General features: G+C 44.1%; 2 protein-coding genes across 2 annotated transcripts; both read right to left on the reverse strand.

Annotated features, from left to right (window-relative positions):
* Positions 1-144: 144 nt before the first annotated feature.
* Positions 145-9,034, reverse strand: LOC109462065. Its single transcript, XM_019758561.1, has 11 exons — positions 8,938-9,034; positions 7,895-8,127; positions 7,310-7,436; positions 6,493-6,618; positions 5,777-5,872; positions 4,271-4,415; positions 3,473-3,607; positions 2,803-2,963; positions 2,045-2,094; positions 395-469; positions 145-202 (listed from the first exon to the last, which is right to left on the reverse strand). The coding sequence occupies exons 2-11, from the start codon at positions 8,098-8,100 to the stop codon at positions 145-147; spliced, it is 1,179 nt and encodes a 392-aa protein (XP_019614120.1). The 5' UTR covers positions 8,101-8,127; positions 8,938-9,034.
* A 129-nt stretch (positions 9,035-9,163) lies between these two features.
* On the reverse strand, positions 9,164-22,561 carry LOC109462066. The gene is made up of 22 exons (XM_019758564.1): positions 22,481-22,561; positions 21,429-21,582; positions 20,970-21,058; positions 20,170-20,299; positions 19,570-19,688; positions 18,797-18,953; positions 18,004-18,092; positions 17,517-17,660; positions 16,932-17,052; positions 16,706-16,777; positions 16,530-16,601; positions 16,243-16,314; positions 15,445-15,602; positions 14,776-14,890; positions 14,118-14,283; positions 13,348-13,479; positions 12,445-12,678; positions 11,451-11,543; positions 10,743-10,930; positions 9,733-9,874; positions 9,323-9,400; positions 9,164-9,232 (listed from the first exon to the last, which is right to left on the reverse strand). The coding sequence occupies exons 1-22, from the start codon at positions 22,539-22,541 to the stop codon at positions 9,164-9,166; spliced, it is 2,655 nt and encodes an 884-aa protein (XP_019614123.1). The 5' UTR covers positions 22,542-22,561.
* Between the last annotated feature and the right edge of the window lie 2,228 nt (positions 22,562-24,789).

Here is a 24,789-nt window from a genome sequence, read left to right on the forward strand (position 1 = left end):
TCTCTCTCTCTCTCTCTCTCTCTCTCTCTCTCTCTCTCTCTCTCTCTCTCTCTCTCTCTCTCAATCTTAATCTCCTGTGAAGGACACATGAAGCAAACAGTACTTGAAGAACACAAGAAATATCACAATACCTGCTGGCAGGTGTCAGGAGAGCTCTTCTCCATCAGCCAGGAACCAACACCACACCTCATCCATGTTCTGTCTGTAAAAAGAAAAACATATTAGCACCAAAAACATAACACAGCTGTCATAGTAATGATACCAAGAACATCACTTAAAACAATCTGCGGTTATCAAAGTGTCTTAAAGTGAAGTGTAATGGGTGCAGAAGAAATTTAATTCATGATGAACATCAATAAATGCTACAAAATGTTAGAAAAGGACAAGAACTTACTTGGAATATGGCTCTTCTGGCAGCCATGTTCTGCAGTTCAGTGCTGCTGAGCCAGTCGGCGCTGCTGAGCTGGGACTAGAAGCGAGCAACAAGTGTCAGGAACTTTAAAACGAATGATTCTGCCAAAATTATTTCAAAAATCACCACAAATAAAGCTAATCGTCACACTGCTAGGAGCAGGGGGATTTTAGTGACAATTTATAGTAAAATATGTGAGAGAAGATGATTATTTTTGCTCGAATTCTACTACCACTGCAAGGAAGAACCCGAGCGGGGCGTTCCATTTGTTTTGTCCACCTTTTGACGACTGGAATTCGACCGGGTAGTGCCTAGCTTTACCTTCGGGACCGTGCACCTGCTATCCCGCCGAAACAACTACACAGGGCCGGTGCACGCACAATTTTCTCAAATTTTCACGGATTAAAATTGCTAAAATTGACACTACTGCATTCTAGGGAATCTTGTCTAGAAATTCTGAGGTAAGCCTGAGGAAAAAACAGTTTTCTGGAACTTTTGACGACCGGAATCCGACCGGGTAATGCCTAGCGTTACCTACGGGACCATGCACCTGCTAACCCGCCGGCCCAACTAAGCCGGGCCGGTGCACAGTTTTCTCAATTTTTCACGGATTAAAATTGCTAAAACTGACACTACTGCATTCTAGAACATCTTGTCTAAAAATTCTGAGGTAAACTTGAGGAAAAATAAACAATTTTGGAACATTTGACGACTGGAATTCGACCGGGTAGTGCCTAGTGTTTTCAACGGGGGACCATGAACCTGCTATCACGGCGAAACAACTAGGCAGGGTCGGTGCAAATTTTCTCAATTTTTCACTAGTTACGGAAGCTAAAAGTGACTCTACCAAAAGAGGACATTCTGGCAACGATGCACATGAAGTATGGAAAATGAAACTTGGATAAAATATGGCAAAAACGGGAAAATTCTTACCTTAGTTCTGACGAAACGTCCCACTTCTGTCTCGTCTGCAAGTGCAATGGCGCCCAAAATTCGAATTTAAAGTTCCTTGATGTAACGTTGGACGTGATTGGCGCTCGCGGAGAGGGTCGAACCATTTTGTTGTCGGGGTGTTTCTATTTTCTTTATTGAGTGCCATTCTTCCATTTCTCTTATATAACGTTATATATTGATCATAGAATATTATTATCTAAGCATGGCAAATCTTTCATACATTAGAGTTAATTTTGTATATTAATCAGATATATCCAATCAACCCCTTATTTTACAATGATTATGGTTGATCTCTCGCTAAGCTTATTCTCGTTATACCGGCTATACAGATATAGGCAGATACAGACATTGCCTCAAGAAGTGTCCTGTTTCAGAAGAAGATGTTGCACACACTTATTCTTCAGGAGATACATTGTCTCTCCTAATGTATGAATGAAATACCTTTATTGTACATGTAGGCTTTAAGTACAGGCATATATCGGTGATAAAGCTGTTCTAGGTTAAAATTTCAGTAACATAAGAGTCTGGTATTTTACTGGTTTACTTCATTGGCTAATGTACATTTACTAATGTATAACTTCCTATGCCTTTACTCCTTGGGGGGTAGGATGACGTCTGCTTAGCAGACCTGTGACGACATTGCGGTGACCATGTGACGTCAGCAGTTTACTGTCCTACAGGTCGATGACCAGGTTGTCCAGGGGTTGCTGGTCCCTGCTGCCGCTGACCTACAACACAGCAGAGGAAACAGAGACACGGACATCACCACCCTCAAGTTTTAAGTTTATTTATCTTACCAGGGCATACGTTAGATCCATTGATCTGTTTTTCAGGTATCCCTGGGCACCCTAGCCGGAATAAGAGAGGGCCTTCCTGAAGGAGCAAACAAGCAGATGTACCTAGCTTTATATATATAGCCCTTTCCCGGTACATCGAGAGTACGCACCGCTTCCATGCGTTCTCCTAGAGACACTTTCAGCATCACACAAGCACAAGGCACCAAGTGTTAAATACCAAGAGAGACTATTGACTCTGAACTGAACCAAGCGTAAACTCAGCACAACTTGTAGTCTTTCCACGTTGTAGTTAAGTTACGTTTAGCTTGTATAGTTGTATATGGATAAATGTGTAGTTGGGTTTAGTGTCTTACGTGTAACACACGTAGATTAGTACAGGAAGGTTACACAGACAGGAAGATTAGTATGTGTAGATATTCTGTACAAACTAAATGGAGATAATAAACAATAAATCAGTACCAAGAAACCATGTCTAGCGAGATATTACAAAAACATTCTATCTTTCTCTCTCTGTCTCTCACTCTCTCTTTCTGACAGTCTCAAAATACTGTGACCAACTGCGCAAAACAAAACAGCAAGAAACCAGCTCATTCCTAGAAAACAAGGACATTACAACAACAAGAACAACAGCAAACTGACCAGGCTGCCCCAGAGGTGCATCTCCACGCGGCTGAGGCTGCTCAGGTCCAGGCCAGAGTTCAGGTCCGTGGAGACGTCAATCACCCAGGTGGTGAAGGGCGTGGTCAGGGAGTAGTAACCATGGAAATCGTCATGGATGTTCCCGTCCACGATCACGCCGTCTGCATGGGAACATACAAAGATGTGGTCAGTTACTGGTGGGTATGGGAGTATTGTTCTGGGTGGTTGGGATGTGGGTTTGCGTCTGTTTGCCCAGATATACGGCAGTCTTAGATGTGATATGTGATGCACAAACCTAAGCTGATTTGCCATATATGCTTTACATCATCAAAGCCTCATCCATCCATCCATCCATCCATCCATCCGTACATCCATCCATCCTTCCTTCCTTCCTTCCTTCCTTCCATCCATCCATCCATCCATCCACCCACCCACGATAGCCGTAGGGGCAGCATAGCGTTCAACAGTTATAGAGTTGCTTGTGATAAGTATGAAATGATTTCAAAAGGCTAATCATCTCCTGAATCAGAACTGAAACGTCTGACCGTTTCCAAAATCATATCCAGTATCCTGCTGAGTAACAGTTTTTGGCGTGATTGATTATTTGTTGTATTAAATGATTTCAAAAGGGGCGTCATCTCAAGAATGAAAAACAACAGAGACTACTGACTGCCGGAAGGGTTGTACTCGAACCCGCGGCGCAGGGGCACGCCCACAAAGTCCTGCTCCAGGGAGCGGTAACGGTCGAAAAACTCTCCAGATGTGGAGATGGACACTCGCATCCGGTTACTCGGGAGGGTCGCGCCTGGGTAAACAAAAAGGACATTGTTATGACTTTACTTACTTACTTACTGCCCTTAATGCCAGTCCCGGCATATAGGGCAGCAACAAAGGTTCTCCAGTTCCCTCTGTCCTGGGATACTCTCTGGACGGTATCTCAGGTGTGGCTGAAGCTCTTTAGTGTTTTTCACCGAGCGATCTTTGGCCGTCCTTGTTTTCTGTCTCTTCAGGTGTCCCATTTAGTGTTGTCCTTGCTATTACTTTGGTGCCAGATTTTTTATGTCTATATATTATTCCCCCTAGTGATCTTGTTTAGTACTGCAGTAAAACATCCTCTTTTTGTATCTTTAACAAATGCAGGCTCATGACAAAAAGAGTATCTGGGTTAGAAATATAAGGCGTTGATATGATTTTGGTCTGTACTTTTAAGTCCTCTAAACATTAAGAGATGCATGCTTGGTACTGCAGTAGAGTTCGTGTCCCCTGGTGGCCTTGCTTGGTACTGCAGTGGAGTGTCCACAGGGTGCCTGCTACAGCACCAGCTACCATAGTGACAGACTTCCGGTCAAGGGCATTGACCTTAAGCTTATTGTTTGGAGTTTTAGAAGAGGGAGAAGAAGAAAAAGAAGAAACATGGCCAAAACAATGTGATTTCCTTCCGCACAAAAATATGATGCGATCCACATACCGATGAGGAAGATCCGGATCTTCTCGATCCTGACGCGATCCCAGCTGAGGAAGTTTGGGTGATCGTGGCGGATCTCGACGTGCAGGATCTTATTGTCCTTCAGGGTGGCGATCGGGCACTCCGTGGCGTTCACACATGCTGTCGGCTGGGGGTATGGTCCATATCATCAGACAATGAGAAAGCTGAGATTTCAAACCTCCGGGTAATATCTACATGTAGGCTCTAAAAAAATTAGTTTGGCATACTAACAACGGGCCTCAGACAGATAAGTCTTGCAGGTTGAGAGGGTGCAAGAACCTAACTGGATGTACCATTGTCCTATTGAATCATTCATTCAATCACTCATTCAGTCTTTCTTCTTCCATCATTCATTAATTCCTATGTACCTCATTCCTAAGGAGCCCACCTTTATTAGTCCAATACAGGAATTCAATGAACGTTCTTCAAAGATTTCAGCTTTTACATGCAGCCTAGCCTTGGATTCCTGCCATAATAAATGAACCATTCATTCTTTACCTCATTAAGTTATTCAATCATTCATCAGGAAACGCTTTAAGGACGTACCGAGTCAGAAATGCGGATGTTCAGGTTGTTGAGGGGCCGAGGAGTGAATGAATGAGTGAGTGAGTGAGTGAGTGAGTGAGTGAGTGAGTGAATGAATGGATGAGTGAATGAATGAGTGAGTTAGTGCGTGAGTGAATGAACGGATGGATGAATGAATGAATGAATGAATGAATAAATGAATGAATAAATGAATGAATGAATGAAATAGGAAACACCGTAAGGACGTACCGAGTCCAAGATGCGGATGTTGAGGTTGTTGAAGGGCTGAGGAGGAGTGAGTGAGTGAGTGAGTGAATGAGGAAACACTGTAAGGACGTACCGAGTCCGTGATGCGGATGTTGAGGTTGTTGAAGGGCTGAGGAGGAGTGAGTGAGTTAGTGAGTGAGTGAATGAATGGATGAGTGAATGAATGAGTGAGTGAGTGAGTGAGTGAATGAATGAGGAAACACCGTAAGGACGTACCGAGTCCGTGATGCGGATGTTGAGGTTGTTGAAGGGCTGAGGAGGCGTGAGTGAGTAAATGAATGAATGAGGAAACATGAGAAGGAGGACGTACCGAGTCCGTGATGCGGATGTTGAGGTTGTTGAAGGGCTGAGGAGGAGTGAGTGAGTGAGTGAGTGAGTGAGTGAGTGAGTGAGTGAGTGAGTGAGTGAGTGAAGAAACACGAGATGAACCTACCGAGTCCGTGATGCGGATGTTGAGGTTGTTGAAGGGCTGAGGAGGAGTGAGTGAGTGAGTGAATGAGTGAGTGAGTGTAAGGACGTACCGAGTCCGTGATGCGGATGTTGAGGTTGTTGAAGGGCTGAGGAGGAGTGAGTGAGTGAGTGAATGAGTGAGTGAGTGTAAGGACGTACCGAGTCCGTGATGCGGATGTTGAGGTTGTTGAATGGCTGAGGAGGAGTGAGTGAGTGAGTGAATGAGGAAACACCGTAAGGACGTACCGAGTCCGTGATGCGGATGTTGAGGTTGTTGAATGGCTGAGGAGGCGGGTTGAAGCTGGCCAGGTTCTGCAGACCGTCCTGCGCCGCGTTACTCACCTGGGAAGGAAAGAAAATGGCTCTTGTATCTGATAAATGGTGTAGTGTTATGATTAGGAATCATACCGGAATATTCAAGATTCAAGTTAGCAATACTCTTACCTCTACGACACATGTACATGATATGTTTATGTTTATGTTTACCGAAGAAAAACATATTGTTTTTGCTAAGTTTCTTCCTCCTCTTCCGTTCCAAACACTAACCTTTGACCTGGCCAATGACATGATTTGTTGACGTCTGTCACCATGGTGACTGGTGTTGGGTTACATAATGTTGCAATTTCATGGTCTGCTCTGCTCCTGTCACCATATACTAGTAGTACATGTATGTGAATGTGTTTGAGTAAGAATTAACAGAGCAGACCATGTCCGAAGGTAAACATTGTGCATTTGCTTTGCAAATGTTACTTCTCTAGTTTGCTAGCATACATTAATCCCTTTTTTTACACTCCACCTCTTCCTTAGGGTTATACTGCTGGTAGGATCATATTCTATTTTCCCTACCTTATCCAGTAGAGTGACCAGATCGTCGCCCAGGTTGGGTTTGTACGTCGCGCCGCACTCCTGGGAGTTAGGGTTAGGGCTATCCTGCTATGTATAGTAGGATCTATTTTCCCTACCTTATCCAGTAGAGTAACCAGATCGTCTCCCAGATTGGGTTTGTACGTCGCGCCGCACTCCTGGAACTGGAAGTAGAAGTAGGAGTTGCAGTAGTCCAGCAGGATGTTGTTCAGCTCCAGTTTCACCTGCAGTGGTAGAACAATAAAAACATCGTGACATGTTGCCCAATGTAAGCTAGGGTTTCATCTGGGCAAATGTTTCAAGTGTGCTGTCGGTGGCAATCATGAATTGCACAAACTACCCTCGCACAGACTCATAAGAGTGACTGAAGAATATCATTATCATCTTTTTAACAGGATTTAACATGTTTTTCATACATAGGATAGGGTCGTTTAACATGGGGTCGAAACCCAAAAAATCACAGTGATTGAGAGAACACCAACTTTACTGATGCCGAAGACGAATTTGCAGGATCATCAGACGAGGATGTTCCTGCTATGTGGTGATTTTTTTTCAGAATACGCACATGGAAGACACGGTTCTGGATACACGTGGGCTATCCAGAACCGTGCCCGAGCATAGTCCTTGCTTGTTAGAACGCACTGCATGTTTTGGATAAAGTAAGTAAGGTTCAGGCTTGGGTGCCAAACTGGTTAGTTTGTGTCTACAGATTTGACAAGGCTTGTAATCGTGCCCCAAACATTAGGTAAGAAATGACAGATAACGTACGAAAATGTAGTACATGGAAGACGGTGAGTTCAATGGCTGTTTGGGTTATAATAGTTCTGAATAAAGCACAGTTCTTGGTACAACAGCTCCGGTGAGATTCGGGCTTATTGTTTCTGTCCACAGATGTAACAGAACACTAGTACCTACATGGAATGCGGTGAGTCCGATGGCTGACGTGAGCTCCAGGCTGACCTCCCGCCGGCTCTCGTCCAGACCGATCTGCGCTTCTATCCGCTCCTTTTCTCGCTTCTCTGCTGCCAGCCACCTCTTACGGCTGGGAAGTACAGGAGATGTTTTCTTAGAGGCAAAACTGAACTGGATTTCAAAGTATCTTTAACGGTACAGCTGCATATTAACCACATTTTTATAAGTGTAACACACCAGCTTCGCAGTCACGTGGCGCGGCGGCAGCTGGCTATATTACACCGAACGACCTGTTACAAAATCTTTAAAGCTGGAGTTGTTTAAAGCTTTCTAGTGATGATGCTTCAACAGACTGATCTAAGCTTCTATCTGCTCCTTCTCTCGCTTCTCTGCTGCTAAAGTCATTTTTTTTCAAAACTTTAACTGAAGCACCACAGGTCAGATGCCATGTGGACCTTGGACATTTAGCCACCTTCTGTACTGCACGTGAAGTACAGCTTAAGGGTTACAGCAGAAGAGATGGGCGCCAACTTATAAACTATATGGTGTAAGTACGAATTTTGTTCACAACTTGTACAAAAGCGCCACCTTTCGTACTGCACGCGAAGTTCAGCCTCTGCGATGGTGGTCTCGGTGAGCGCCTTGCCCCAGTTGGCGGTCTCCGACATGATCCTGCGGTACTCACGTGACCCGCTGATCTTGGTGACCTCCCCGTGACCCAGCAGTGCGCCCGCCACGTTCTGCAGGTTGTCCCACTCCACAACCTTAATGTGGAGCTCTACAGCCTTCTCCATAGTCAGGATGTAACCTTCGTAGTCGTTCTGGGGGAAAGAAAAGTCAAAACGTTCAAATTCACTTCAGCACTCACCAAGGACAGGACAAACATCAGTACCAAGGACAGAAACAACTACAGTACCAAGGACAGGGCCAACTTTAGTACCAAGGACAGGAACAACTTCAGTACCAAGGACAGGAACAACTTCAGTACCAAGGACAGGAACAACTTCAGTACCAAGGACAGGAACAACTTCATCTGTGACAATCTTTTCCGTAACTAAACAGTTCATTTCCACAAAACATGCACAACTGAACCAACAATGCCTTCTGTTTGCCATCTTACAACATATGTAACCGTGTCCTTAGTGATTATAAATAAAAGTGCAGAACTAACCCAGAAGTGGCACTAGCGGCGCTCTCAGGTGCGTCATCCGCGATGCTGCTGTACTCCTTCAGGTCTTGGATGAAGATGCCCTGCCACTTGCTACATAATGTTCCCATATAACCCAGCAGTACAGGACTAGTTACCATGGTGACAGTGATTATGAAAGTAAATAGTTACCCCAGAAGTTGCGCTATGCTGTTGTACTTCTCCGGATCCAGGGTGAGGCTGTCCTGCTACTTGTTACATAATGTTACCATATGACCCAACACCACAAGACTAGTCTTTCTTTATTCTTTATTTCAAGCGCAATTGGCCCATAGAAGACAAACAATAAAAAATCACCGGTAGACTAGGCCAATATAGTGATCCCAGTAGTGACTTGTGGAGGATATGTCTGAGTGGATTGCGAGTTTTATGATTCCATATGTTATTCCTAGTTACCATGGTGACAATGAAAGTTAATAGTTACCCCAGAAGTTGCGCTAGCGGCGCTCTCCAACGCGTCGTCTGCTATGCTATTGTACTCCTCCAGGTCCCGGATGAGGATGGTGAGGTCTGTGATGGTGTCCGCAATGTCGATGGTGCTCCCCACGATGGAGCTCACCCCGCCCGCTACGTCACCCAGGCCGATCTGTGGGGTGTGAGACACAGTGTGTTATAGTTATAAGTACTTGTGATGACTTGTGAGAAGGTCCTCAATGAGGATGGTACATGGTGAGGTCCGCGATGGAACTCACTCCGCCGGCTACATCACCCAGGCCGATCTGTGGGAAGCAGTGATACAGTGTTAGTTACCTCCTAGTTAGCGTTCACAATCATGCTTAATACATGTGTATCCAGAGACATAGTGTCACGGCTGTGATGGTGTCCGCGATGTCGATGGTGCTGCCCACGATAGAATTCACTCCGCCGGCTACATCACCCAGGCCGATCTGTGGGAAACAGTGCGTTAGTTACATCCTGTTTTACCTAGAACTATCCATAACAATGCTTGGGCAGTCCATGCGTATCCAGAACCGAGGCTGCCCAGGCAAATCCAGGCATCCAACTTTGATGAGGATGGTGAAGTCCGTTATGGTATCAAAGTTCTCTCACCTAGAGCTTTCGACCAGTCACTCTGGTCTTCCTCAGTAGACTGACCCAGTGAGGATTGTCACGTGGCTTCTTTGAAGTGTGACGTCAACACTGGACCAAACTTTAAACATGTAACTACCAACACAGATGAACTTTCATGATAGTTTGAATATTTGTTGAAGTCACTTACCTGTATCACTCCGATGAATATCCCGAACACGGCTCCGATGAAACCAAACGCCGCCTGAGCTGCCTGCTGCTCCTGATACTGCTCTATGCCGCGCTCAAAGTCGATCTTAGCCTGGTCCAGCTCCGTGTTGGACTCGTCCAGTCTGAACGCACGGAGAATGGGTTAGACGTTTGAAGATGGGCTAGAAGGTGAACTGTACATAACTACATAAATGGTCTTTTCTGGGTCCCCCAATCCTCTTAGCTAAGCTTTTAACCATGGACCAGTGAGTAGGGTGGTGTCTAAAAGACAGCTGAATTCTGCAGGACCCATAAACGACTATATCCCAAGAATGTCTTTGGTTTGCAATCGTACGGCAATTGTACGATGCATGTGACCAGACCCTCACCTGGTGTTTTATGATGATGAACTGTGATTTACCACCAGGTACGGTTCTGGACAGTCCATGCGTATCCGGATATCCAGAACCGTGCCTGGGGCAAATGTACGTTGAATACGCCGACTTTTCAGAACCGTTCCTGATTCTAACCCTAACCCATGCAGGCATAGAACTAGATAGGCATGGATGGATACATGAAGACTATCCAGAACTGTACCTGTTCCTAACCCTACCAGTCAGGCATAGAACTACACGTAGATTTCTAGGCACGGTTCTAGGTACAATAGGGTCTTTCTGACAAGTCTCCAGTGTCACTGATGAAAGGTTGTGGAAGCTACCTGAACCTGAAACGTCTGACCGTTTCCCAAATCATATCCAGTTGCTTGAGTAACTGACTGTGTTGTTATTTTGCGGAATAGTGTCCTTACGTTACCTGGCCTTCATCTGGCGCCTGGTCTCATTGGCGACGTACAATGCTGATACGAAACTCGTACAATGCTGATACGAAACTCGTACAATGCTGATACGAAACTCGTACAATGCTCATACGACACTCGTACAATGCTCATACGACACTCGTACAATGCTCATACGACACTCGTACAATGCTCTTCCGACAATCCCACGTTACCTGGCCTTCATCTGCCTTCTGGTTTCCTTGGCGACGTTGAGCTCGGTCTCCATGTCCTGCAGGTCGTGCTCCTGCAGCTGGATGATGTCGTTCTGCTTGGCCAGGAGCCGCCTAGCGGCCTCCAGACGAATGTCAACCGACTCCGTGCGGTCCAGGGCCCGGTTGTATTCGTCTCGGAACACGTTGGCCTGGAGAAGAGCACATTGTATATCTAGGAGTTACAGTAGTTTTTATTTCTTGTGTCTTCTTATGTATCACTTGCTTGTACGTAGATCTAATGTTCCTTTTGTGTTTGCAATTAGCCCTCAGGCATACGTTTTCAATAAGCATAATAATCGTTCATTTTAAATATTGGTTGAGAGTTAGTCGTAAATAAGGCCATATGTGGTATGGAGTTGGCCGAGGAGGTTGCCTTCCAGTCTTTAAAAGTCGTCCACGCAAGCCCACTGTAAAGTTGGAAAAGTCGTATTCTGATTGGATTCAATCAGTGAAGTGAACTTGAGCTAGAATAGAATGTATGTCTGGCTGATGCAAACAAACAAACAAACAAACAAACAAACAAACACGTACCCGCAGCCCTGGCGACACACACACAAACAAGGGCGCCTCTAGCGTACACCATGAGCTCGTATTTGATTGTAACCGCCTCGCTGTGTACCGGGTCTCAAACAAATAAACAAACAAACAAACAAACAAACAAACACGTACCTCCCTGTAGTAGTCGTCCAGCATCATGACATAGACGGATTTAGACAGGTACGGGACATAACGGGCGCCTCTAGCCGACACCATGAGCTCGTACTTTATTGTCACGGCCTCGCTGTGTACCAGGTCTCAAACAAACAAACAAACAAACAAACAAACACGTACCTCCCTGTAGTAGTCGTCCAGCATCATGACATACACGGATTTAGACAGGTACGGGACATAACGGGCACCCCTGGCGGACACCATGAGCTCGTATTTGATTGTAACGGCCTCGCTGTGTACCGGGTCTCAAACAAACAAACAGACAAACAAACAAACAAACAAACAATCACGTACCCCCCTGTAGTAGTCGTCCAACATCATGACATACACGGATTTAGACAGGTACGGGACATAACGGGCGCCCCTGGCGGACACCATGAGCTCGTACTTAATGGTGACGGCCTCGCTGTGTACCGGGTCTCAAACAAATAAACAAACAAACAAACAAACAAACAAACAATCACGTACCCCCCTGTAGTAGTCGTCCAACATCATGACATACACGGATTTAGACAGGTACGGGACATAACGGGCGCCTCTAGCCGACACCATGAGCTCGTACTTGATGGTGACCGCCTCGCTGTGTACCGGGTCTCAAACAAACAAACAAACAAACAAACACGTACCTCCCTGTAGTAGTCGTCTAACATCATGACATACACGGATTTAGACAGGTACGGGACGTAACGGACGCCTCTAGCCGACACCATGAGCTCGTACTTGATGGTGACCGCCTCGCTGTCTTTCGGGTCTCAAACAAACAAACAAACAAACAAACAAACAAACAAGCAAACATGTACCTCCCTGTAGTAGTCGTCTAACATCATGACATAGACGGATTTAGACAGGTACGGGACGTAACGGGCGCCTCTAGCGGACACCATGAGCTCGTATTTGATTGTGACCGCCTCGCTGTGTACCGGGTCTCAAACAAACACACAAACAAACAAACAAACAAACAAACAAACAAACAAACACGTACCTCCCTATAATAGTCGTCCAGCATCATCACATAGACAGATTTAGACAGGTACGGCACATAACGGGCGCCTCTAGCCGACACCATGAGCTCGTATTTGATTGTTACGGCCTCGCTCTGTACCGGGTCCCCCGCTGCCCGGCCCTGGGAGATCACCCAGTCCACCATCCGCATCGGCTGGCTCCGCAGGTCGCCCAGGTTAAAGTCCTGCAACGGTAGGAGAGCAAAATTGAAAAAAAATCTCTAACCAGTAGCTTTCTGGAGAGCTACACTCTTCTGCTGGTTATGACACAGGCGCGGGTCGCCAAGGTTAAAGTCCTGGAACGGTAGAAAGGCAAAATTAAAACTTAAGGTATCTCAGACCACTAGGTTATCGTTGAGCTACTCTTCCACTGGTCATGACAGAGAAGACAGACGCAGGTCTCCCAGGTTGAAGTCCTGGAACGGTAAAAAGTGAAATTGATAATCTCAAACCAGTAGCTTACTGGAGAGCTACTCTTCTGCTGGTCTTGCCACAGAAGACAGACGCAGGTCGCCCAGGTTAAAGTCCTGGAACGACAGAGGTTTAATTGTAGCCTCCTGTGTTGACCTAGGTGCAGCCGTCGTTTATCTTTTGGGATCAGTTGCTACATGCAACATGGGTCTTGGTCTTCAATTGTGCACACCTAGGTCAGATGTCTCATACAGCATCCGCTATCTTTCATCGGTGACTGAGAATGAGTCTGAGAACTCTTTTGTCACTCGACTCATTAGTATCTAGCTTCAGCTAGGGACGTCCATGGGAGTAACTTGACAGTTATATGACAGTAAAGCGACAGTAAGTTGAAAATACCTGGGCCAGACATTAAGTCGACAGTAAGTTGCCAGTACATATACCTGAGCCAGCAGACGCGCACACTGCACAGTGATGGCCATCTGGTCGGAGTCGGCCTGGAGGGCGAGGGCGGTACTGCGCCTGTCGCTGCACGGGTACGGCATCGCGAACGACTCGTTCGTCACGATGTTGATCTGCATAGAGAAGACATGAAAACAACGTCACTGTTGAATCCAGAACTGTCTTTTATCCAGACCATTGCTCAGACACGGTTCTGGATAGTCCATGCGTATCCAGTGCCTGATCTATTCAGGTATGGAACTAGATAGGCACAGTTCTGGATACGATAGTTCATGTTTGTTAAGCTGGTGTTACACAGATCAAGCTTCGGTTCATTTGCTGATCGCCGGAGTCGAGCATAAATTTCGAATGATGTTAATCTGCAGAGAGAAGAGCAGACTGTCAGGGCCATATTTGAAGACGTTGTATTGAGAACGACTCGTTTTTCACGATTTTGGTCAGCAGAAAGGAGGACAGAGTCCGAACGAAAGCTCATCTGTGATGGTAATTAACATTATGGAAATTTAAAAACTTTAGGTCAACTGAGACGGGGGCCGCTACAGACTGCTTGTTGGTAAGCTATTTTCCTTTGTGTATGGTTATAGATATCCCTAAGGACAAATTGTTGCGTTTGTGACAGTTTTGCCCATATTAAAAAAAGACCAATTTTGAAAACATTTCATGGTGCCATTCAATAAAACAGTACATCAATAGCATATAGACAGTACAGAGCAAACATTCAAGAATAAACAAAAAATAAACAATTTTGTACCTTCAGCTTGTTGCCGACGTTGATGTTGATCTGTCTGAAACTGTCGTCCAGGTCGCCGCAAGTGATCATGGGACCGGTGTGGTGCCCGCTGGGTAATTTGAAGGTCAGGTCGGCGTCTGTGTTGGTCCAGAACATCTGCGTGTGGATGGTCAGGTCAAAGTCGAAACTGGAAAGCACAGCAAAATGTACATATTAGTCAATATCTTGTATGTAAATGGCTGTAGATACAGATATAAACGGCTACAGGCTGTGCCATGGTATGGTATCATTGTGTCTGTAGACAAACAAGGAGAAGAGAGAAACAGGTGTCTATAAGTCAATGTTTTGCTTGAGACTTATCACCTTTGCCAAGAAAGTTATGTTTTGTTGGTTAATTTGTAAGATAGTCGGTATTCTAAACGAAAATGTTACCCTTACTGCGGGCTCATAGGCCAAGTACTACTGTATGTTACTTTACCTTCGCAGAAGGAAAACAAATTGTTTTTACTCAGTTTCTTCTTCTTCTCCAGAGAAATAAGGTCAGTGACCTGAACCAGACGTCTGTCACCATGGTACCTGATACTTTAGCAGACACCCTATGGTATTGGGTTACATTTATGTAGCAAGTTGGAGGGACTGATCAACATTTTGAAGTGATAATATGAATTTTTTTCCGTACCTGACGCCTACAGACGCCACCACAGTGTGGGCATAGATGGTGACGCTCCGTGTGACGTCACTCACCAGGTAGAACAGGTCGGCCAGATCAAAGTACAGCTTCTTGATAACCAGATCTGCAAAGAAATGGGTATAATTTCTAAACAGAGGACTCCTTGAATTACATGTATACACATGTATGTATCTGCAATCTATCTATCTAACGTTAACCACCTATCTATGTAGCTATCTACCCATCTAAATTTGACAGCAGAAGCAGTAGCAGCAGTATAGTGGAGTAAGTGACAGTATATTAAAGTAGTACGGTAGTAGGGTTACGATTACTGCTACTGCTGCTGCTACTACTACTACTAGCAGTATTAGTAGTAGTAGCAGCAGTAGCAGTAATCGAAATGTATTACTAAGAAACGTTACCTGTCTGCAGCCTGCTCCAGTCCTGTGGCCCGTTGAGGTAGTGCGGGTCTCCACAAGGACTGTTACAGTAGTAGTAGCAGTAGTAGTAGTAGTAGTAGTAGTAGTAGTAGTTACCTGTCTGTAGTCTACTCCAGTCCTGCGGGCCGTTGAGGTAGTGCGGGTCGCCACACGGACTTTAGTATCAGCAGTAGCAGCAGTAGCAGCAGTAGTAGTACAAATGTAGTAGCAGTAGTAGTTAAGTAGTAGTAGTAGTTACCAGTTTGCAGGCGGCTCCAGTCCTGCGGCCCGTTGAGGTAGTGAGGATCCCCACAAGGGCTGTAGCAGTCGTTAAACGGACAGGACACGCCGTGGTTCGGGTACACCTCCGGCAGGTATCCCCAGCTGAACTTCAGGTTCGTGCCCGAGTCCATGTATCTAAACAGAAGAATATACAAAATTGCGATTAAGTACTTTATTAGGATTCAGGTACAAATCCACACGAGCCAGTGCCTATGCTTATTACTTTTGTGACGGAAGTATTGTTTTGGGCGGCACTGATTTTGAGGTACCCCCAGCTGAACTTCAGGTTCGTGCCAAAGCCCATGTATCTAACACAGAAATATAGAAAACTTGCATAGTCAGTCTGATGTTTCTCACTTCTGGGACAAAAGTATTGCTATGGACGGCACTAGCGATGACTTTGGAGGTTTGTTTTTTGGGGGAGGTACCCGAAGCTGAACTTTAGGTTTGTGCCGGTGTCCACGTAACTAAACAGAAGGATACAGTCAGTCTATGGTTGTTTTGGGCAGCGCTGATTGACTGGTTTGTATTTTGGGGAGGTACCTTCGGCTGATCTAATTCTATCGCTTAGGTTTAGAATGGTTTAGGATTAGGATTGGGCACGGTTCTGGATACTCTCTGTGTATCCTGGAACGTAGATTCGGTCCAGGCATGATTCTGGATATGTGTGGACTATCTTAAGAACAGTGCCTTTACATGGTTCTGGATAAAGACTGCTTCTGGATACAATACTACATAATTTGGCAGTTATAAGATAATTGACGGTTTTACTCACAGGTTGCGAAGAGCAGGCAGATCCATGAACTGTCCCAGGTCAAGTTCGTTGAACTGATTACTCTGAAGGTTTCTGTAACACATTCAGTGTGTAAACGAACTTTTACATTCTTATCGTCACAGACTTTACAATTTGCCTACAGTTATGTTACATAGAAAGAAGAGTGGTTGCAAAAGACCTTGGTTTAAGTTATGGGGGGAACAATGTGGCAGATAGATTTCTAGTCATACTTGCAACAATTGCGATACAATTTTACAATCATATAGACTACCAGGCAGCTGACTTACATGGTCTGGACGCTGGACAAGTCCTCAAACACGTCAAACGGCAGGGAAGAGATCCTGTTGGCTCGCAGGTTCCTGCACAAAAGAACAATTTTTTTATTTCACTCTGCTAAAATTGACGCCTCAACATTGAAGAAAATAGTTGTATGAGTATGTAAATATATGCTACATGTACTCACAGAGTTTGGAGTTCGGTCAGTCTGGCCAAGGCAGATACTGAAACACTTGTCAGCATGTTGCCACTCAGATCTCTGTAAAATGATAAAGAAATTTCATTTCTTTCAAATACATACAATAGAGAAAAATGACAAAATTTCAGACCATAAGATGCAGGCGTTTCAGTGGGCATCCGCTATATGGGACTTTCAGGTTTGGTATTACGTAAGAATCTAGGGTCGTTCTTACAGGTTCCTTGTGTTCCTGGGGATGAAGAAGTCGATTTCTCGGACGGTCCTTCCGGAGCAGGTCATGGTTCTGGTGTGAGTGTTACAGCTGCACATCCTCTCTCCACACCTGCTCCACCCACCTGTACAAACAACAACACTTTCACTTTTAGCTGCATCTTCTCTCCCCACACCTGTCCCACCCACCTGTGTAAACAATAACTTTCACTTTCAACTCTCTCTCTCCCCACACCTGTTCCAACCACCTGTAAACAACAACAACTTTCACTTTACAAATCCTCTCTCCGCACCTGTCGCAACCACCTGTACAAACAACATGCGTAAAACACCGAGACAAGTCGCACACCTGCTTGGATATTTCACCTACGTGCTCACTAGTTCTTACAGTAGAACAGCAAAAATAGTAGAAAACTTTGGATAGAAAATACACACACACACACAAACACACACGCACACACACACACACACACACACACACACACACACACACACACACACACACACACACACACACACACACACACACACACACACACACACACACACACACACACACACACACACACACACACACACCAGCACTTACGGTAGTCCGTCCCGCTTGTACACGTCCCCTGTTGGCACCTTGACCCGGAGCAGCAGTACTCTCCGTACGGGTCGCACTCCGCAGGACTCGCCAGGTCAGCAGACCAACTCGAACCGCACCTACCGTCATCACGCCAACGGTTCCCTGGGGAAAACAGATAAAGTTTACCTTAGTATAAATACTCACTGAATAGAAAGCATCTATTGTACATTCTGTCCTATACTGGGTTTAAGTATAGGATGCAAAGACCCTTTCACCTTCTGCCATTTTGCCTGCCATTATCTTCCCATTCCCTGTCTGGACACACAGACACACAAACCCACAGGCCGGCCACCCAAAACAATACTTTCGTACCAGAAAAGAATTAATGACCTTTTTTTTCTGCAGATGAACTGGTTTTGCATGTCGTTTCTCTGCTTGTTCTTGAAACATAGGATATATCATAGGCTCAGTACCAGGAAGAATACAGCATTCATAGCGCCTTTACCTGGTAAGTACTGGTAGTAGTCCTGCCCTCCGGTGACCTGGTAGTTAGACGACTGGGTGGTCTTGTCCTGCGCGCTGAGGTAGCAACACCTGAAAACGCCGTTTGATATTACACTTCACAATCCACACTTTGAAATAGTTCACATTCAATGGCAAACGTTTTGCTGCACGCGTACTATGGTTTTTGAAACGTTATTACCTCCGTTATCAAAGTGGCGTAGTCGTATTCACACGGAATTAGGTACGGTTCTTGATAGTCCACGCGTACTTAGAACCACGCCTTGGGCAAATGTAGGTTCTTAGATATGTGGAGACTATCCAGAACTAAGACTGAGCAAAGCTGTGGATACAACATGGCGCGAATCTATGTGCATGGACGTACATACGGTAGCGTTGTCGAAGGACTTGTGGTTACACAGAACCAGGCATGGTCATGGATAGTCCACGCGTTCTTGGATATTCACGAACGTTCCTACCGACACCTGAGCGCACAGCCCTCAGGCTCGATGTCGCACAGGATCAGGTTGTTGCATAGTCTTTACGTATCCAAGAACGGAGATGAAAGCCCCATGCACGGTTCTGGATACTCCTGAACTATCTAGGGCCGTGCTTGGGCATACTTCTAGATCAGGCACGGTTCTGAATAGTCTCCAAAGGGTATCCAAGAACGTAAATTTGCCCCAGGCACGGTTCTGGTCATGAATACGCTTGGGCAATCCAGAACCGTGCCTCAACATAGTTCTGGATACAACATGGCATAGTGAATCTTTGTTGATGAACGTAGTACTACATACCTCCAGGATGTGGCGTAGTCGAAAGACTTGCATTGGAAGCCGGTCTCCTGGAGACATCTGAGCGCGCAGCCTTCAGGCTCGATCTCACACAGGATCAAGTCGTTATTGTTGGTCAGACTGTGGCCGTGCGCGACGTCAAAGTAACCTGTGGCCGCTCCTGAAATGAAGCAATTTAGAATGAGAAATGAAGTATAATTACTCGCTTCTGGTCATCTACAATCTATTAGCCAAAGAGAAGTGTCGATGTCGCAAAGAATCAGGTCATCAATGCCCAGACTGTGGTCGGGCGCGTGCTCAAAATAACTGGTCGCCGCTCCTAGAAACGTTTGGCCAGGTTATTTTATTTCGTTCAAGGAGACATTTGCCGACTTGGGGGGGGGGGCTCTGCATGTCTAGAACAGAGCCACCTGGCGGCACCTGCATGTGCATGGCTGTAGCCGCCATGCATCGGCACCTGATGCCCGCGGATTATTGATTAATTGAAATGGATTTTTGTCCAATTTTTTTAATTTTTTAAGTTTAGACTTGAGAGATTGATTGAAGTGTCTTGTGTCTACTTAGTATTTTTTTACTGTCTCTGATAGCCGGTTCTAGTCATCTGCATTTTGAGTCAAACTTCTGAGTCATGATCAGGCGCGAGTGCACCGATGGTCCTTCAACTGTGAATTGTCTGTAGATGTACAACAACCCTTATCATAAGACCACATTGTCACCATTACTTCACAGGTTAAAATTGCTGCTGTGTTCACATTGTTGCAAAAACCTTCACTCACCGGATCTGAACTCGTAGTAGTCATGAGAGGACGAGGAGACGAAGTTGTTTGCCGACATGGTGTGACGTGTCTCCTCGCTCAGGTAGCAGCACGTAAACTCTTTATCGTAGTCAAACGACCTAAAGGGAGGACAAGCGAGATTAGCGTTTGCCGTTTTTTTTACCGGTCTGTGTGTTTTCTTTCGATGGCTTTGTTTGGCTTGTGTGTTCGTAGTCAAACAACCTTAACTTTTGAAGTACAAGCGTCAATAGCATTTGTCCTCTATTCTACCTCTATGTATTCTTTCGGTGGCTCTATTTGTGTGATGCCTGTTTGATACAGTCGAGTAACAGGAAGTGAAGGGGGAATTGACCGTATTTTGTTTCAAAAAGAGGAAGAAAGAAAAGGAGAAGGAGGAGGAGAAAGCGGGCAAGGAAAAGGAAAGGAATGAATGAATGAATGAATGGATGGATGGATGGATGGATGGATGGATGGATGGATGAATGAATGGATGGATGAATGAATGAATGAATGAATGAATGAATGAATGAATGAATGAATGAATGAATGAATGAATGAATGAATGAATGAATGAACGAACGAACGAATGACACTGCTTACATGCAGGTGAAGGACTTTTCCTTCATGCACCACTGCGCGCAGTCCTCGGCTCTCATTCCGCACTTGATGATGTTCGCCACGCCCTGCAGTCGTCTGTCGGCCGTGAACGTGTACAAGTCCAGCGCACGACCTAAGCACGACAAGATACGACAATGTGACAAGTAACAGTAATTGTGTTGCTGATGTTGGCTACACCCTGCAGTCGTCTGTCTGTCTGTCTTGAACGTGTACAAGTCCAGCGCACGACCTAAGCACGACAACATACGACAATGTGACAAGTAACAGTAATTGTCTTGATGATGTTGGCCACACCCTGCAGTCGTCTGTCGGCCGTGAACGTGTACAGGTCCAGCGCACGACCTAAGCACGACAAGATACGACAATGTGACAAGTCCAGCGCACGACCTAAGCACGACAAGATACGACCATGTGTCAAGTGATAAGGGATCTCAAACAAGTTTGCTAGAGACAATATAGGAGTAAGGAGTGTTGTATCCAGATCTGTGCTTTATGCGGAACCATGCTCAGGCACTGTTTTGGTTAGTCCAATTGCGTATCCAGAACCGTGCCTGGGGCAAATCTGCATTCTTGAATACGCGGAAACTATCCAAAACCGTGCCTGATCCTGACCCTACCCCATTCAGGCATTACGTCTATGAAAGAGCCAGAGACACTGTTCTGGATAGTCAACGCTTATCAAGAACCGTGCCTGCGGCAAACCTCAGTAACGTTCTTGGATATCCAAAGGCTATCCAGAACTGTGCCTCAGATCCACGTTTCTGGGTGCTATACCCACTTACCTGCTTTTATCTCGTAGTAATCCGTCCCGATAGTTCTGACGTAGTTTGTTGGAGCCGTCGCCGAACTTTCGTCATTCATATAGCAGCACCTGATAGAACAAACAATGATTATTGTGTTAAAACTTAAGATACAAGAGTCGAAAATGGTTTCCAATCATTTGATTGGAAAGGCTGTGAAGTATTGTACATCGTAACAAAAATCGAATTTATCCCTGGGAAAACCAAAAAAAAATAAAACGTCAGTGAGCTAAATAGCTCATTAGTATAATGTATTTCAAAATCAACCCTTGTGTAGTTGTATGTATATACGAACGTGTGTTGTTATTAAATTTTATTCTTTCTATGCGTATATCTTCCCAAAACCATTAGTACAAACCTTATAGCACACATACATTGTGTACAGTGTAAACATTAGATATGATAACACGTAGAGGCACTAAGCCGGAAATGACGTCGTACCTGCTTCCGGTGTTATAGTCGAAAGACCGACAGTTGTAGCCGGAGTCGATCTTACAGTGGCGCGCACAGTATTCTGGGTCCACCCCGCAGTACGTCTTCACGTTATGACCGGAAATGGAGCGGTGGTGACGTAAGAAGAAGTCACTCAGGTGGTCTGAAAAATACAAAATAATTGATAATAATATTATAATTATAGAATGTTCTGTGATAATCTTCATAACACATAACAGGTCAATTATCGGCATTATTGACTATTGTCACTCAGGTGGTCTGAAAAATACAAATATGTTTGATATAATTATAATATTCTGTGATAAACTTCATAACACATAACTGGTCAATTATCGGCATTATTGACTTTTAGCACTCAGGTGGTCTGAAAAGTACAAGATATGGACATACAATCTTCTATGACAATTATCATACATGCTTGGTCCATTATGGCTATTATTGACTATTGGAATTCGGGTGGTCTCATTGTGATTATCATAAACCATGACTGGTTTATTATGGGTATTATTAATATCTATCAGCACTCAGGTGGTATTAAATGTAAACATGTTGTTATACAATCTTCTATTAAGGTAAACATAATATATCATACAATCTTCTATTAGTAATTACAACACATGGACTGTATAGATCTATTGTCGGTATTACTGGCACTCATGTGGTGCAAAAGGTCAATATATTGTTCCGTTACAAGCATTGGAGCAGGACCTGGTCATTTGTTTAGCGTTGTAGTATTGCTACTCAGATGGTCTTAATAGCTAAACAGTTTTGTGCAGTTTTGCATTATAGGTATCATATCCTATACATCAAACATATCCTACACATCAAAGAATTGCATTCAAGGCAAACTTGGATTTACACAGCAGGTACATGTATATCTACAATCCTAAACATCTCTCAAAATCTCATTTACAGGCAACAAGGAATACATATTCTTATTGATTAGACTCAGATTTGATGAAAATGTTGGAATGAAAGTTTCGTTAGCATTGAATTGGGCAATAGAGCTTTGGTTGACCAGAAATGATGTTTTAACTCACCTGCCCTCGCCCCAGCAGTCAGCAGGGTTGCCAAAACCAGGAGTTTCTCTCCCAACGCCATCTTACATCTGTGAGAGCGCTGTTCTGAAAACAGAATACGAGAGTACGTGTTTCCTATCAATGGCAGTCTGAGTATGACTTTTCAATAGGAAAACTATTCCAACATTTATTACAAGACATGGCGAGAACACACTCAAGTTTTGTCAGCATATTCTCATGCCGTCACCAACGCAAACAAACGTATGGACAGACATACTCATTTTCACCTAGGGGAATTTCGTGTAAAGTGCCTTTCCCAAGGGCTCAAGATCGGTGGCATGGCAAGGATACGAACTCGGTACCTCTTGGTTTCAAGCCGAACGCTCTGTCAATACGACCCCACTTTAGGAAAATTTCTATGCCTTACCGTGTGAGTGAGCTGAACCTGAAGTTCTGTCCGCTCCGTCGCACCAGCAGTCCAACACTGATGATGAGAAGCCCCGGGTCGCGTCAGCTGGCAGACGGGCCTTCCGCCGGGCGCGTTATCTGATTCCTCTCGCTGGCTGTTATGAGGCAACCTCTCCGCTATCGCCGCGTGCTTCGGTCGGTGTGTAGCTAACGGATAACTCCGGTATATACCGCGATAAGGTAGCGCTTTGCGTGTCCTTCGAAAAATATGTTGGTAAACATAATATAAATGTTTAATGATCATCATCATCATCAGGTCGGGGGTTCCCGGTCCCTCTCCCTCCAATCCACTTTATCCGTCATGGCACCATCAATGTTATAATATGATATTAATACAATGGTACAGTATAATATTAATGACTTGATGAGTAACAGTTTTTGGCGTATCTGTTATCTTTCAGCTCCTTGGCCTGGTACCTGTAGAATTCTGACGATTGCTATACGATCACATACTGCAATGAGTACTCAAACTACAATGTGGCCTTGGTAATCTAGTAGATACCGCATTAATTGTGCATATTACAAGTCTGAGCGGGTTTTATTACGTTTGTTATTAATCTATATCTATATGGCCCCCCGTGACCCAAGAACGTGTAAATATCAGCCGTTCGCCTCTTCTCGGTCCCCAGATGTTACAGGCTAAACTTTCACACGAGGGAGAAATGACGACCTTTAGTGTACAGAACTGTTTACGTAACATCATAAGTAAACTGCAACCCTGTTACATGTACATGCCGTTATATGTCAAATTCTAATTAGTGCTTTTAACGGAACTGTTATCGTACACCTTTACTATATAAGATTTGAAGTGTCACAAGTTGTCTTACCATGTACAGGACATGTATATGTAATAATGCTGCTTCAGGCTGTGAAATGTTTCAAGTAAAACCCATATTATTATTATTACCCATATTATAAACTAACCGTTAGGGTTATACGTGAAGCATCAGAATTTTTAACAACGGATACAACAAAATGAGAAAATAATTTAGTCACACTGAATGTTCATACATATTTTCGTAGTGTTTTATTGCAACAAAACGTATTGTCAACGCATCCTCTAATAACATACTAACGTTCTACAAAGTTTAAGTACACTTCGTATCTAAACACACCGCATCAACAATAGGCATATATTTATACAGATCTGATTGTCATTGCAATTACTTTCACTGAATATACATATTTCTTTCTTAAAACTATATTGTACTTAAAGTTTTAAAATAATTCTTAAAGTTTTGAAATATTTTATTTCTTATGTATATTTTCCATTTTTCATGAATACAGAATAACTCACACAATGATTGTGCTTTTTACATGCTTGAATCTTTTTGTGATAATTGAATAAATTTCATAACAGGAGAAAAGAAAAATGCTTAGTACATGGTAGAATTACTACAAGTATCTTAATACATGTAGTTTGTTTTGTCATATCATAAATGCTTTGAATTTGATATCTACATATAGATAAACATAAAGTTTTTCTTTTAACAGATAATTTGCAATTTTGTTTTCCCAATTGATCTCATATTAATGTTCCTCTTTGACAATGCAAACAAAATATCTGCAAATGACAACCATACTACACTAAAGCACAGCCTACATGTTGTACGTCTATATCATTAAAAGTCTTACACAAGGTCTACTATTTCACTTCAGACAACAATGTTCTCTCCGTATACTTTCTCTTGCAACAATTAAAAACAAACTTTGCTGTGGGATTTATTTGGTGACAAATACATATTAAGAAGGAAGGCACTCACTCACTCATTCACTCACTCACTCTGCTGTTTAGCAGTTTCCTAAAATACTAAGTATATAACAAAAAAAATTGAATTATTATGGAGTGGCCTAATACAAAG

The sequence above is a fragment of the Branchiostoma belcheri genome, unplaced genomic scaffold (genome assembly GCF_001625305.1).
Source record: "Branchiostoma belcheri isolate BF01 breed outbred unplaced genomic scaffold, Haploidv18h27 scaffold99, whole genome shotgun sequence".
In the NCBI taxonomy this organism is placed as follows: domain Eukaryota; kingdom Metazoa; phylum Chordata; class Leptocardii; order Amphioxiformes; family Branchiostomatidae; genus Branchiostoma; species Branchiostoma belcheri.